Source organism: Oncorhynchus clarkii, chromosome 16, assembly GCF_045791955.1.
Source record: "Oncorhynchus clarkii lewisi isolate Uvic-CL-2024 chromosome 16, UVic_Ocla_1.0, whole genome shotgun sequence".
Lineage (NCBI taxonomy): Eukaryota > Metazoa > Chordata > Actinopteri > Salmoniformes > Salmonidae > Oncorhynchus > Oncorhynchus clarkii.
The window spans coordinates 22,380,312-22,394,309 of NC_092162.1; the positions used below are offsets into that span (position 1 = coordinate 22,380,312).

Consider the following 13,998-nt stretch of genomic DNA (forward strand, 5'->3'; position numbering starts at 1 on the left):
TGCCTCAATGACAGCTTTGCACACTCTTGGCATTCTCTCAACCAGCTTCATGAGGTAGTCACCTGGAATGCATTTCAATTAACAGGTGTGCTTTGTTAATTTGTGGAATTTCTTTCCTTCTTAATGCTTTTGAGCCAATCAGTTGTGTTGTGACAAGGTAGGGATGGTATACAGAAGCTAGCCCTATTTGGTAAAATACCAAGTCCATATTCTGGCAAGAACAGCTCAAATAAACAGTCCATCATTACATCAAGACATGAAGGTCAGTCAGTCCGGAAAATGTCAAGAAGTTTCTTCAAATGCAGTCGCAAAAACCATAAAGCGCTATGATGAAACTGGCTCTCTTGAGGACCGCCACAGGAAAGGAAGACCCAGAGTTACCTCTGCTGCAGAGGATAAGTTCATTAGAATTACCAGCCTCAGAAATTGCAGCCCAAATAAATGCTTCCCAGACTTCAAGTAACAGACATATCAACATCAACTGTTCAGAGGAGACAGTGGGAATCAGGCCTTCATGGTTGAATTGCTGCTAGGAAACCACTACTAAAGGACACTAATAAGAAGAAGAGACTTGCTTGGGCCAAGAAACACGAGCAATGGACATTAGACCGGTGGAAATCTATCCTTTGGTCTGATGAGTCCACATTTGAGATTATAGGTTACAACCACCGTGTCTTTGTGAGACGCAGAGTAGGTGAACATATGATCTCCACACGTGTGGTTCCCACCATGAAGCACGGAGGAGGAGGTGTGATGGTGCTTTGCTGGTGACACTGTCAGTGATTTATTTAGAATTTAAGGCACACTTAACCAGTATGGCTACCACAGCATTCTGCAGCGATACGCCATCCTATCTGGTTGGCGCTTAGTGGAACTATCATTTGTTTTCCAAAAGGACAATGACCCAAAACACACCTCCAGGCTGTGTAAGGGCTATTTGACCAAGGAGAGTGTTGGAGTGCTGCATCAGATGACCTGGCCTCCACAATCACCCAACTTCAACCCAATTGAGATGGTTTGGGATGAGTTGTACCGCAGAGTGAAGGAAAAGCAGCCAACAAGTGCTCAGCATATGTGGGAACTCCTTCAAGACTGTTGGAAAAGCATTCTAGGTGAAGCTGATTGAGGGTGGCTACATTGAAGAATCTCAAATATAACCTATATTTTGATTTGTTTTACACTCTTTTGGATACGATATGATTCCATGTGTTATTTCATAGTTTTGATGTCTTCACTATTATTCTACAATGTAGAAAATAGTAAAAAGAAAAGAAAAACCCTTGAATGAGTAGGTGTGACCAAACTTTTGACTGGTACTGTATATACATTTTAAGCTTTATTTAACCAGGCGAGTCAATTAAGAACAAATTATTATTTACAGTGAAGGCCTGGCCAGTGAAGACTCATGGTCAAAACTTCTGAAATTAGCACTTTTCGGGGCATCGATAGGGCAAGGAGTATCATGCCACCTGCCTCGGTTTAAACCAGGGGTGAGAAACATCAATCCACATTTGTAAGCTTTCAAATGGCAACTAATACAGATCTACCAACCAAAGTAGAGTAACGTTAAAAGCATCTTGTACCATCCAAGATGGGAACACCTGACAATACCATATCAAGCCATTGACCTTACATTAGCTTCTTTGAAAATACACCAGGCAATAAAAGTGGCAATAAAGGCTAACCTGACTAGCATTATGTCACACAAGACAAGTCTCCTCTTAGAGTGGCTTCTTTAGTAGCTATTAACTATAGTAGCCAAATAGCCTGGTCCCAGATCTGTTTGTGCCATCTTGCCAACTGTACAGCACAAGCAGATCTCGTTCTAGGTTAAACTATTAATACGAGTCTCATCAGTCGTGGTCCAGCACTGTGACACACTATTAGACTAATATCTTTCCATTTCGTCTCCCTCTTCTACATCAAATGGGATTTTAATCATTGATGAGAGAATTATTCTGCCTGGCATTGACTAATGAAGGAGGTCTGAGACCAAGTCGGCAAAAAATGTGATTATTTCATCTCATTTAGAGAAGAAAACAATTCTTCCCTGAAGCATCTTTCATTGATTAGATCTTATTTTCTCCATTTTGCATTTAAGAGGAAGCCACACATAGCTCCCTTCTTTAAAGCAACATATATTCTCCCCATAACTGTAAATAACCTAACCGATATCACATTTCAGTATACACTGAAAATCTGCAGAACAATGCCTACATTCTACTGCTCAGAAGATAAAGCCTCTTAATAGTTATATCTCTACTGCAGCTCCACATAATGTTCTGAATCCCAAATGGCACCCAGTTCCCAGGGGTGATTCTCACAAAACTGGCACTTGACAAAACAGAAACACATTTTCCACCATAATTCCCATTGGACCACTAAAATTAGGATCTGCAGTTATGTATTTCAAAATGATTGTTATGTATATTGACCAGATATTATGCATTTTTCCACAACTACAGTACCAATGCAAAAATTCTCAATACCCTAACAGTTTTCAAAGTCCCGAAAAATAACAGAACTATTTCTATTTTATTTATTTTTTACATTGCTCACTGAATGAAAAGGCCTGAGTTAAAATATAATTGTTTTAAGTTATGTTTAAATGAGTTTATTTTGTCATTTCTCATTAACACAATATTTTCAGAATCTTGTATTTTGTCTTTATATTTTTCAGACCACTTTGTTACTTTACAGCCTTATCATAACATTTTTGTCAATGTATAAAACAATTAAAACTGAAACATCACATTTACATAAGTATTCAGACCCTTCACTCAGTACTTTGTTGAAGCACCTTTGGCAGCGATTACAGCCTCGAGACTTCTTGGGTATTACGCTACAAGCTTGGCACACCTGTATTTGGAGAGTTTCTCCCATTCTTCTCTGCAGATCCTCTCAAGCTGTCAGGTTGGATGGGGAGCGCCACTGCACAGCTATTTTTAGGTCTCTCCAGAGATGTTCGATCGGGTTCAGGTCCGGCTCTGGCTGGGCCATTCAAGGACATTGAGACTTGTCCCGAAGCCACTCCTGCTTTGTCTCGGCTGTGTGCTTAGGATCGTTGTCCTGTTGGAAGATAAACCTTCACCCCAGTCTGAGGTCCTGAGGGCTCTGGAACAGGTTTTCATCAATGGCCTCTATGTACTTTGCTCCATTCATCTTTCCCCTCGATCCTGACTAGTCTCCCTGTCCACGCTGCTGAAACACAGCCAGATTCTGCCACCACCATGGTTCACTGTAGGGATGGTGCAAGGTTTCCTCGAGATGTGACGCTTGGCATTCACGCCAAAGAGTTCAATCTTGGATTCATCAGACCAGATAATCTTATTTCTCAGGTTCTGAGAGTCCTTAAGGTGCCTTTTGGAAAACTCCATGCGGGCTGTCATGTACATTTTACCAGTGGTGGAAAAAGTACCCAATTGTCATTCTTGAGTAAAACTAAAGATACATAAATAGAAAATGACTCAAGTAAAAGTTAGTCACCCAGTGAAATACTATTTGAGTAAAAGTATTTGGTTTAAATATATTTAAGTATCAAAAGTAAATGTAATTTCTAAAATATACTTAAGTATCAAAAATACAAGTAAAATTATAAATAATTTAAAATTCCTTACAAAAAGCAAACAAGATGGCTTAATTTTCTTGTTTATTTATTTACTAATAGCTAGGGGTATGCTCCAACACTCAGACATCATTCACCAACGAAGCATGTGTTTAGTGAGTCTGCCAGATCATGGGCAGTAGAGATGACCAGGGATGTCCTCTTGATAAGTGTATGAATTAGGGAATTTTCCTGTCCTGCTAAGCATTCAAAATGTAAAAAGTACTTTTGGGTGTCAGAGAAAATGTATGGAGTAAAAAGTACATTATTTTCATTAGGAATGTAGTTAAGTAAAAGTACAAGTTGTCAAAAATATAAATATAAATTTTTTAAAAAACGCTGTAAGTAGTACTTTCAAGTATTTTTACTTAAGTACTTTACACCACTGCATTTTACTGAGGAGTGGCTTCCGTCTGGCCACTCTACCGTAAAAGGCCCAATTGGTGGAGGACTGCAGAGATGGCTGTTCTTCTGGAAGGTTCTCCCATCTCCACAGAGGAACTCTGGAGCTCTGTCAGAGTGACCATCGTGTTCTTGGTCACCTCCCAGACCGATTGCTCAGTTTGGCTGGGCAGCCAGCTCTTGGAAGAGTCTTGGTGGTTCCAAACTTCTTCCATTTAAGAATTATGGAGGCCACTGTGTTCTTGGGGACCTTCAATGTTGCCGACATTTTTTGGTACCCTTTCCCAGACCTGTGCCTCGACACAATCCTGTCTCGGAGCTCTACGGACAATTCCTTTGACGTCATGGCTTGGTTTTTGCTCTGACATGCACTGTCAACTGTGGGACCTTATATAGACAGGTGTGTGCCTTTCCAAATCATGTCCAATCAATTGTGGTAAATTCATGTGGACTCCAATCAAATTGTAGAAACATCTCAAGGATGATCAATGAAACATGATGCACCTGAGCTCAATTCCGAGTCTAATAGCAAAGGGTCTAAATACTTATGTAAATAAGGTCTTTTGTTTGTTTATTTGTAATACATTTGCAAAAATGTCTAAAAACCTGTTTTCACTTTGTCATGATGGGGTATTGGATTTAAATGTATTTAATACATTTTAGAATAAGGCTGTAATGTAACAAAATGTGGAAAAAGTGAAGGGGTCTGAATAGTTTCCGAATGCACTGTACATGTTATTTTTATGTACACATATTTGGATAAAGAACAAAAGATTAAGCCAAAATTACTATAGCATACATTTTATATTTCCTAATAACTCTTCGCAGTGCTAGAAGAGTCACTACAGACCCGGGTTCGATCCCAGGCTGTTTCGCAGACCTGGACACCCATGAGGCGACGCACAAATGGCCCAGCGTCGTCCAGGTTAGGGGAGGGTTTGGCCGGCCGAGATGTCCTTGTCCCACCGTGCTCTAGCGACTCCTTTTGGCGGGGCCGGGCGCATGCACGTTGACTTCGGTCGCCAGCTTAACGGCGTTTCCTCCAACACATTGGTGCGGCTGGCTTCCGAGTTAAGCGAGTAGTGTGTCAAGAAGCAGTGTGGCTTGGCGGGACCGTGTTTTGGAGGACGCATGGCTCTCGACTTTCGCCCCGTACTGGAGTTGCCGCGATAGGACAAAACTGTAACTACCAATTGGATATCACGATATTGGGGAGAAAAAGGGGTAAAAACGTACAATAAATAAATTTATTAAATTCTAAATATGTGGGATATGGACCAAAAACGGTCAAACAACTGTATAGGTAAGCGCTAAAAACAGGTACACATGTCAAAATGGGGGATATCCTTCTTTAGGTGGCAGGGTTGCTATTTGCTCAAACACAAACTCCAGATTGTGGCTTTAAGTCAATTAAATGGGGTTTATACACCCATATTTCTTGACAACCCCTACTGATGTTACGCCCAAAAAATATAAAACAATAAAATTGATACAATGTAGGCATGGTCCTAGTAAATAATTGAAGTTACCAACACAGCACACCCATTGATTATACATTAGAATTAGCTTATTATCATCACCAAAATTAAGTTTCTCCTTACTGAAATTGACCCAAAAAAATATGTGGTAATGAGAAATGTGTTTCGGTAATGAGAGGCCCTTAGTTGAATCTGCAAGTAATAGGAGACAGTCATTATGAGTCAGGAAACAATTGACCACATCACTAAAGCCCATTCATGCCTCCATGTTGGAAAGGTAATGGCTCCGGTAGATTTTCCCAATTTCAGCTTTTTAGTCATTTCGGTAAAGGAAAATAAACCTTTATTTAACTAGGCAAGTCAGTTAAGAACAAATTCTTATTTTCAATGACGGCCTAGGAACAGTGGGTTAACTGCCTTGCATTTAACCCACTTGAGAAGGTCAAGTGTTGTAAAGGGGGTGTTTGAGAATAAGATCCTCATTCTGAAGGCAAATAAGTGAATCAATTAAATGAACTTGTGCTCATCTAAGGACTACTCTAGATCATGCATCATGGGGATTACAACTTTATTTAATTTTGGGGGGTAGTTTTTACTTCAGCTTGAAAAAGTGTTACGATAATGAGAAACACTGTTTTTACGTAACAAATATTATAGTTTATTGTAAATGTAAACTTCAATGAGTATACAATTTGTATGATTTGAACAAACAACAGCAACATATTATGTGTTTTATTGATATAAGTTAGATCTATCTAAAGTAAGATTGTATGAAATTACCCGAGAATTCAATCTGCACGCATTTCGTTAATGAGAATTTGGGGTGAAAAATTAAACAATTCTGGAGGAAATTTATAATTTAAAAAAAGAAATAGGACCTGGTGCCATAAAATTGGTGTCTTAGACTTCAGAAGGATAGAAAACAATGATGCATCTGCAACAATCAACTAACTCAAGAATCGCCCATCCCTATGCATCCAAATGACAATTTTGGACATGCCCCAAGTGTCTATAGGAATAAGTCGTAAAGCTAGGTCATAAAGCTGTACCTAAGGGGTTAATTTAGGATTTTATAGGTGGTGAGGCAATAGAGATAGAGATAGCGTTTTCTATGAATTTGAGGAAGAGTTTACCTTCAGCTACACTAGTGAGATTTGGTGGAGAGAGGGCAGGAACACTCACATCTATGTCCAATATAGTTTTTGTTCATGTGCAGTCAAAACAGGGATACAGAAGATGAATGGGATATTTAAGCACCCAAAAAGTTGGATCTGACAGTGACCACCTTTCAGCAATGTCCATTAGGCCTGATTGGAAGTAGCTTGACATTGCTAGTTCTGTAGCCTACCGGTCTGTGCAAATATTGATAATGACTAGGAAAATTGTGTTCTCTTGTGTGTCACCTAGAGACAAAATATAGGACTCACCTGTGCTCCCTCGGTGTGGTTCTTGACTCGAGTGTCCAGATGGAGGTGAACCAACTCTCCCTCCGAGTCGATCTGTTGCAGGAGCCGCTTAGGCTGAGTGACTTCCTCCACAGCAGGTCCCCGGTCCCCCTGCTCCTCCGAAGGCTGCCATTCCCACGTCTCTCCGTCTCCTCTATTGCTTACCGAGCTGCTCCAGCCTTCACCCGAGCGGTTAAGGCAGGCAGCCAGAGAAAGGGGAAGAGAAGCAGGGTGATCAATCAATAGGGCTTTTGTTATCGTGAATGATGAAATGTCTGCACTGACAGCGGGCGACAACCAGCGATTGGCACACTGTTATCGCCGGGATTGACTATTGTGATGGTGGTGTTGTGGATGTCTGCTGCAGTCTCCCATGGACGCGATTTACTGCGTAGGCTGCCAGTACAGAACCTCGGAGCACAGCTCCCACTCCATCCCCATCTCGAAGGCGGCAGGCGCGCGTTACGAGGGAAATTGTTAATGCAGCTAATCTTACCACGTAGTTCTCATGACAGGGAGTCTGCAAAATGGGACTTAAATAGCTCGGAAAATCTCAAAATAACCCGTTAATAATGAAGGGAAAGTTATAGGCCTACGTATAGCGTTAAGGGTTAAATTTGCGGGAAGAAAGCGCGGCTTTAACCCCCCCAGTCTCTTACCTGTCACGGCAAACCGCGCACTCACTGCAGCGAACACCAGGCATCGCACCGCCAGCATGATGCTCACATAGTCCCCGGGATTTGCATGGAGCAACACCGTTGAATAAAATAAATAAATATACAAATTGGTGGACCAACTGCAGGTGACAATTACAGAGAGCCGCGGGGGACCCCTTTAATTAACGATGTACCCACATCACGACCAAGAACGGGTTCTCTATCTAGAAAAAATATATTCTGACAAGGTTATTCATCCTCCAACAAAAGGCTAAGAAAAACCGTAATATAATATGGATCAAATGTGTATCATTACTGGTGAAGCCGGGGAAGACTACAGGCGAATACTAGTACCTATTGGGAGTGACGCTGAGCGGTTAAATGTGATCATTCTTCCTTGGCTCGGAGTTGCTGGAAAAAAAGTGAACTGGAGCGATTGCAAGCGAGGGGCGTCGAATCCGCGTTGACTAGAACACGTGGGACTCAGTGCTCCCTCCCTCATCTACCCTATTGTTGCATATTCCTGTCAGGTAGCACCGTCTCTTTTTCAGAAAACGCAAACTGCAGATTCAGTGGCAACATTAATGTCAGGCAGCTGTATCCAGCACACTGTAAGTATCATTGTACTAAGGAAAGTAATATAGGTGTGAGTGCAGTTTGACACCGATCTATGCATTGGCAGAAAACGCCATGTACTGAAATGGTCCGACGAGCCCCATAGACACTGTTCTGCATTTAAGGACTAGGTTGCATTGAACAGCGGTCTAGTACTGAAATCCCTAGATCCCTAGACAAACCCCTAGATTGCATATAGGGATACCTGTATGGGCAGACAAGACATGATAACAGCGGCAGCATAGGCATATGCCATTTCCCTACAACATATCATCGTAGTGTAGTAAGAAATATATATATATATTTTTTTTGCAGTAAGCATACTTACCCCAACTTCACCTTTCTCAAAACAGATTTAAACTAATTTTCAAAATAAATGAAAATTCACATTAATGCAGTAAACTGTTCACCTGTTCACTCAGTTAAACATTCTACATCCTAATAATGGAATAGACAAGGTTAGGTATCAGATTTGTCTGCGTCAACTGTATGAGGAGGGGTTGACGTAGCGGTGAGCTAAAAAGGATGCATCGACCGACCCATCGCTGCCCTTCACCAAGCCGAGTCTACACTCAGCACTTAGATCCATCTCCTCAGAGTCCTTCTCCCTTGCCCTACAAGCCCACAGTCAGCATAAAATACCTGCAATAGGTAGAGCACAATACTAGAAACTCATTAACAGTTGAAGTCGGAAGTTTACATACACTTAGGTTGGAGTCATTCAAACTCGTTTTTCAACCACTCCACACATTTGTTAACAAACTATAGTTTTGGCAAGTCGGTTAGGACATCTACTTTGTGCATGACCAGTCATTTTTCCAACAATTGTTTACAGACAGATTATTTCACTGTATCTCAATTCCAGTGGGTCAGAAGTTTACATACACTAAGTTGACTGTGCCTTTAAACAGCTTGGAAAATGGCAGAAAATGATGTCATGGCTTTAGAAGCTTCTGATAGGATAATTGACATAATTTGAGTCAATTGGAGGTGTACCTGTGGATGTATTTCAAAGCCTACCTTCAAACTCAGTGCCTCTTTGCTTGACATCATGGGAAAATCAAAGGAAATCAGCCAAGACCTCAGAAAAAAAAGTTGTAGACCTCCATAAGTCTGGTTCATCCATAGGAGCAATTTCAAAACGCCTGAAGGTACCACGTTCATCTGTACAAACAATAGTATGCAAGTACAAACACCATGGGACCACACAGCAGTCATACCACTCAGGAAGGACACGCGTTCTGTCTCCAAGAGATGAATGTACTCTGGTGCGAAAAGTGAAAATCCATCCCAGAACAGCACCAAAGGACCTTATGAATATGCTGGAGGAAACAGGTACAAAAGTATCTATATCCAAGGTAAAACAAGTCCTATATCAACATAACCTGAAAGGCCGCTCAGCAAGGAAGAAACCACTGCTCCAAAACTGCCATAAAAAAAGCCAGACTGGTTTGCAACTGCACATGGGGACATAGATCGTACTTTTTGGAGAAATGTCCTCTGGTCTGATGAAACAAGAATAGAACTGTTTGGCCATAATGACCATTGTTATGTTTAGAGAAAAAAGGGAGGCGCTTGCAAGCCGAAGAACACCATCCCAATCGTGAAACACGGGGGTGGCAGCATTATGTTGTGGGGGTGCTTTGCTACACACGGGACTGGTGCACTTCACAAAATAGATGGCATCATGAGGCAGGAAAATTATGTGGATATATTGATGCAACATCTCAAGACATCAGTCAGGAAGTTAAAGATTGGTCGCAAATGGGTCTTCCAAATGGACAATGACCCCAAGCATACTTCCAAAGTTGTGGCAAAATGGCTTAAGGACAACAATGTCAAGGTATTGCAGTGGCCATCACAAAGCCCTGATCTCAATCCTATAGAAAATTTGTGGGCAGAACTGAAAAAGTGTGTGCGAGCAAGGAGGCCTGCAAAAATTACTCAGTTACACCAGCTCTGTCAGGAGGAATGGGCCAAAATTCACCAAACTTATTGTGGGAAGCTTGTGGAAGGCTACCCGAAACGTTTGACCCAAGATAAACAATTTAAAGGCAATGCTACCAAATACTAATTGAGTGTATGTAAACTTCTGACCCACTTGTAATGTGAAGAAATAAAAGCTGAAATAAATCACTCTACTATTATTCTGACATTTCACATTCTTAAAATAAAGTGCTGATACTGACCTAAGACAGGGAATTTTTACTTGGATTAAATGTCAGGAATTGTGAAAAACTGAGTTTAAATGTATTTGGCTAAGGTGTATGTAAACTTCCGACTTCAACTGTATATGGTCTACTTTATCAATTCATATTGGGTTTAGGAAGTACAGTCCACAACATATGCTGTAACCGGCTGTAAACCTCTTGATCAAGAAGTGTACTTATTGTGTATGACGGAGTTAGAATCCTTGTCTCCTGCACACAAGACTGTAAGCCCGTTGAGTGAAAGTGGGGCTGCGTGATAGTATTTTCATGTATGGATTTTCACTATACCGTCTAAAATGATACGTTGATACAGTACTACATAAACTAGTTCTACAAATTGGACTACATTGCTTTCAGTTCGGTCCTAGTTTGGTTGAGTGCAAAACAATCAGAATGGAGAAAGCCCATTAAAACGACAGAATTCATTTGCTGCCATCCTAGTGTCAATCCCATCATAGAACATATTTAAACTTTTATTATTCCTAAAAATATAACAGTCAAATTAATTCTACCATACAGTCAAAAATTAGAATTGTTGGCCATATCCAAGATAAAGCCTCCAAGGTATTACCTCGGGAAGCTAACGCAAGTCTTCAAGTCTCAGGCAAGGTTATTCAGAATGTGATTCACTGAACAACCTGTTCCTCGCAGAGACCCACAGCACCAATGTGACTAACTGGTTTCAAACCTGGGTCTCCTGCGTATCAAAATACTTTGTTAGCTCCCCAAGCAGACAAATTGTTGTGGCACACAGGAGACCCAGGTTTGACCCATTGACATATGGTTTGAATCTAGTCACTCACGTAAGCAAAGCCAGTCTAAAAGTATACTATAGCAAATATATAGAACCAGTCAAAAATGTGGACACACGTACTCATTTCAGGGTTTTTCTTTATTTCTACATTGTAGAATAATACTGAAGAAATCAAAACTATGAAATTAGACATATTACACATATCTACAATACATAAAATATATTTTGATTCTTCAATCTTTGCACATTCTTGGAATTCTCTCAACCAGCTTCCTGAAGTAGTCAACTGGAATGCATTTCAATTAACAGGTGTGCCTTGTTAAAAAGTACATTTGTGGAATTTCTTTCCTTCTTAATGCGTTTGAGCCAAATCAAGTGTTGTGACTAGGTAGGGATGGTATACATAAGCTAGCCCTATTTGGTAAAAGACCAAATCCATATTATGGCAAGAACAGCTCAAATAAGCAAAGAGAAACGACAGTCCATCATTACTTCAAGACATGAAGGTCAGTCAATACTGAAAAGTTAAAGAAAGTTGAAAGTTTCTTCAAGTGCAGTCGCAAAAAAACATCAAGCGTTATGCTTAAACTGGCTCTCATGGGGACCGCAACAGGAAAGGAAGACCCAGAGTTACCTCTGGTGCAGAGGATAAGCTCATTAGAGTTACCAGCCTCAGAAATTGCAGCCCAAATATATGCTTCAGCGTTCAAGTAACAGACACATCTCAACATCAACTGTTCAGAGGACACTGTCTGAAATCAGGCCTTCATGGTCAAATTGCTGCAAAAAAACACCACTAAAGGCCACCATAATAAGAAGAGACTTGCTTGGGCCAAGAAACACGAACAATGGACATTAGACCAGTGGAAATCTGTCCTTGGTCTGATGAGTACAAATGTGACATTTTTTGTTCCAACCGCCATGTCTTTGTGAGACGCAGAGTAGGTGAACGGATGATCTCCGCACTTGTGATTCCCACTGAAGTATGGAAGAGGTGATGTGATGGTGACACTGTGATTTATTTAGAATTCCAGGCACACTAAACCAGCATGGCTACCACAGCATTCTGCAGCAATACGCCATCCCATCTGGTTTGTGCTTAGTGGGACAATAATTTTGTTTGTCAACAGGACAATGACCCAAAACACACCTCCAGGCTGTGCAACGGCTATTTGACCAAGAAGGAGAGTGACGGAGTGCTGCATCAGATGACCTGGCCTCCACAATCACCCAACCTCAACCCAAATGAGATGGTTTGGGATGAGTTGGACCGCAGAGTGAAGGACAAGCAGCCAACAAGTGCTCAGCATATGTGGGAATTCCTTCAAGACTGTTGGAAAAGCATTCCATGTGAATCTGGTTGAGAGAATGCCAAGAGTGTGCAAAGCTATCTTCAAGGCAAAGGGTGTCTACTTTGAAGAACTACAAATATACAATATATTTGGTTTGTTTAACACTTTTTTGGTTACTATATGATTCCATATGTTATTTCATCGTTTTGATGTCTTCACAATTATTCTACAGTGTAGAAAACAGTAAAAACAAAGAAAAACCCTTGATTGAGTAAGTGTGTCTAAACCTTTGACTGGTACTGTATATATTTTAATTTTTAAACATTTTGTTAAAACCAACATGAGACATTATGCATTCACATTGTGAAAGGCTGAAAGCTGACAAACCTTTCAGAAATAAAGCACATTTTATAAAACCATTCTTCAGTTTGAGATATAACGTCATATTCAACATAATTAGTTAAGAAAAAACCCCAAAATACTCAGCTGGAGTCAGTCTTTTGTTGCACTTGGACAAAGACACATGCTTAAAGTACCACAACGAGGCAGAAAATGTTGCAAACACCCACTTCACTTATCAGTAGTTTTTAACTGAAAAAAAAAAAAACAGTTCTTGCAAGCACAGCTCATATGTCTGGAACTCTATATCGGCAAACAATATTATGAAACAGTTGTCAGAGGAATATATATGGTGGAGATCCCATCAGTGGTGAGTGCACTGTGGCAAGCCCCCATATCTCTTTCACCCATCCAGTCCCTTTTGTTGGATCTCCTTCAAAGAAGCCCTTTCAGGATTAATCAAGAGTTTCTGGCCGGGACTGCAGAGTCCTGTCGAGTCCTTCACTCACTTAACTCTTTAGCCCGGTCTGAACATCAACACCGGCGCTACTGGGAGCCGATCCAGACGCAGCACTTAAACTAATTGAGTAATGCCCCTTCCAGCAGAGACTCATTAAATTCTCAATACCGTTGCTTGTTCTCAGAGATTGCTGCTGAAAGACAAAGGTCTGCATGAGACAAAATATGGCCTGGGTGCTTTAATTATTAATGGACCAGGGATGGGCCCAGAAACACAAGGCCATAGGATCCTCATCAGGTCCTCGTAAGTCAGTGTTATAAGGATGTAATTGCGGCATTCTGCAGTAATACATCATGAATAATCCAGCGATTTTTGGGTAGGTCCCTGACAAATACAAGCTTCAACGTCAATGTTATTCGTTGCGATGTTTGTTGTTATGTCTGTTCACTTTGTTTGACGACTTCATATGTAAAACCAGGTAAGTCAAAAAGTTTGTATATTGGGACTTCGATGGGTCAAGTAACCAACCCTTCTCCCGTCATTCCCGAGTCAGTGCTGAGTCACTTCTAGACTTTGCATTTCTGTCCTGGAAAACACTAGAGAGGGGTCCGGCTGCGGGGTGAGGGGCTGCTGCAACACAGCGCACAGATGCGACTCATAGCTGGTGTCGTGCAGCGTCCAGGTGCTGCAGGGTCTCTGTAGTAGCTCCAAGTCCAGCTGCTGGTGGTGGCTCCCCGCTGGTT

General features: G+C 41.1%; 1 protein-coding gene across 3 annotated transcripts in view; it reads right to left on the minus strand.

Annotated features, from left to right (window-relative positions):
- Positions 1-7,998, minus strand: part of LOC139368201 (disintegrin and metalloproteinase domain-containing protein 11-like) — a 53,057-nt gene extending 45,059 nt beyond the window's left edge. For 2 of the 3 annotated variants that reach the window (XM_071106845.1, XM_071106844.1), the window contains exons 1-2: positions 7,589-7,976; positions 6,912-7,108 (exon numbers count right to left, since the gene is read on the minus strand). In XM_071106845.1, the coding sequence (XP_070962946.1) occupies positions 6,912-7,108; positions 7,589-7,646 (255 nt within the window). In that variant the 5' untranslated portion in view covers positions 7,647-7,976. Of the gene's footprint in view, positions 1-6,911; positions 7,109-7,588 lie in introns of all 3 variants that reach the window. The other variant, XM_071106846.1, reaches the window with a different exon arrangement.
- Positions 7,999-13,998: the final 6,000 nt, after the last annotated feature.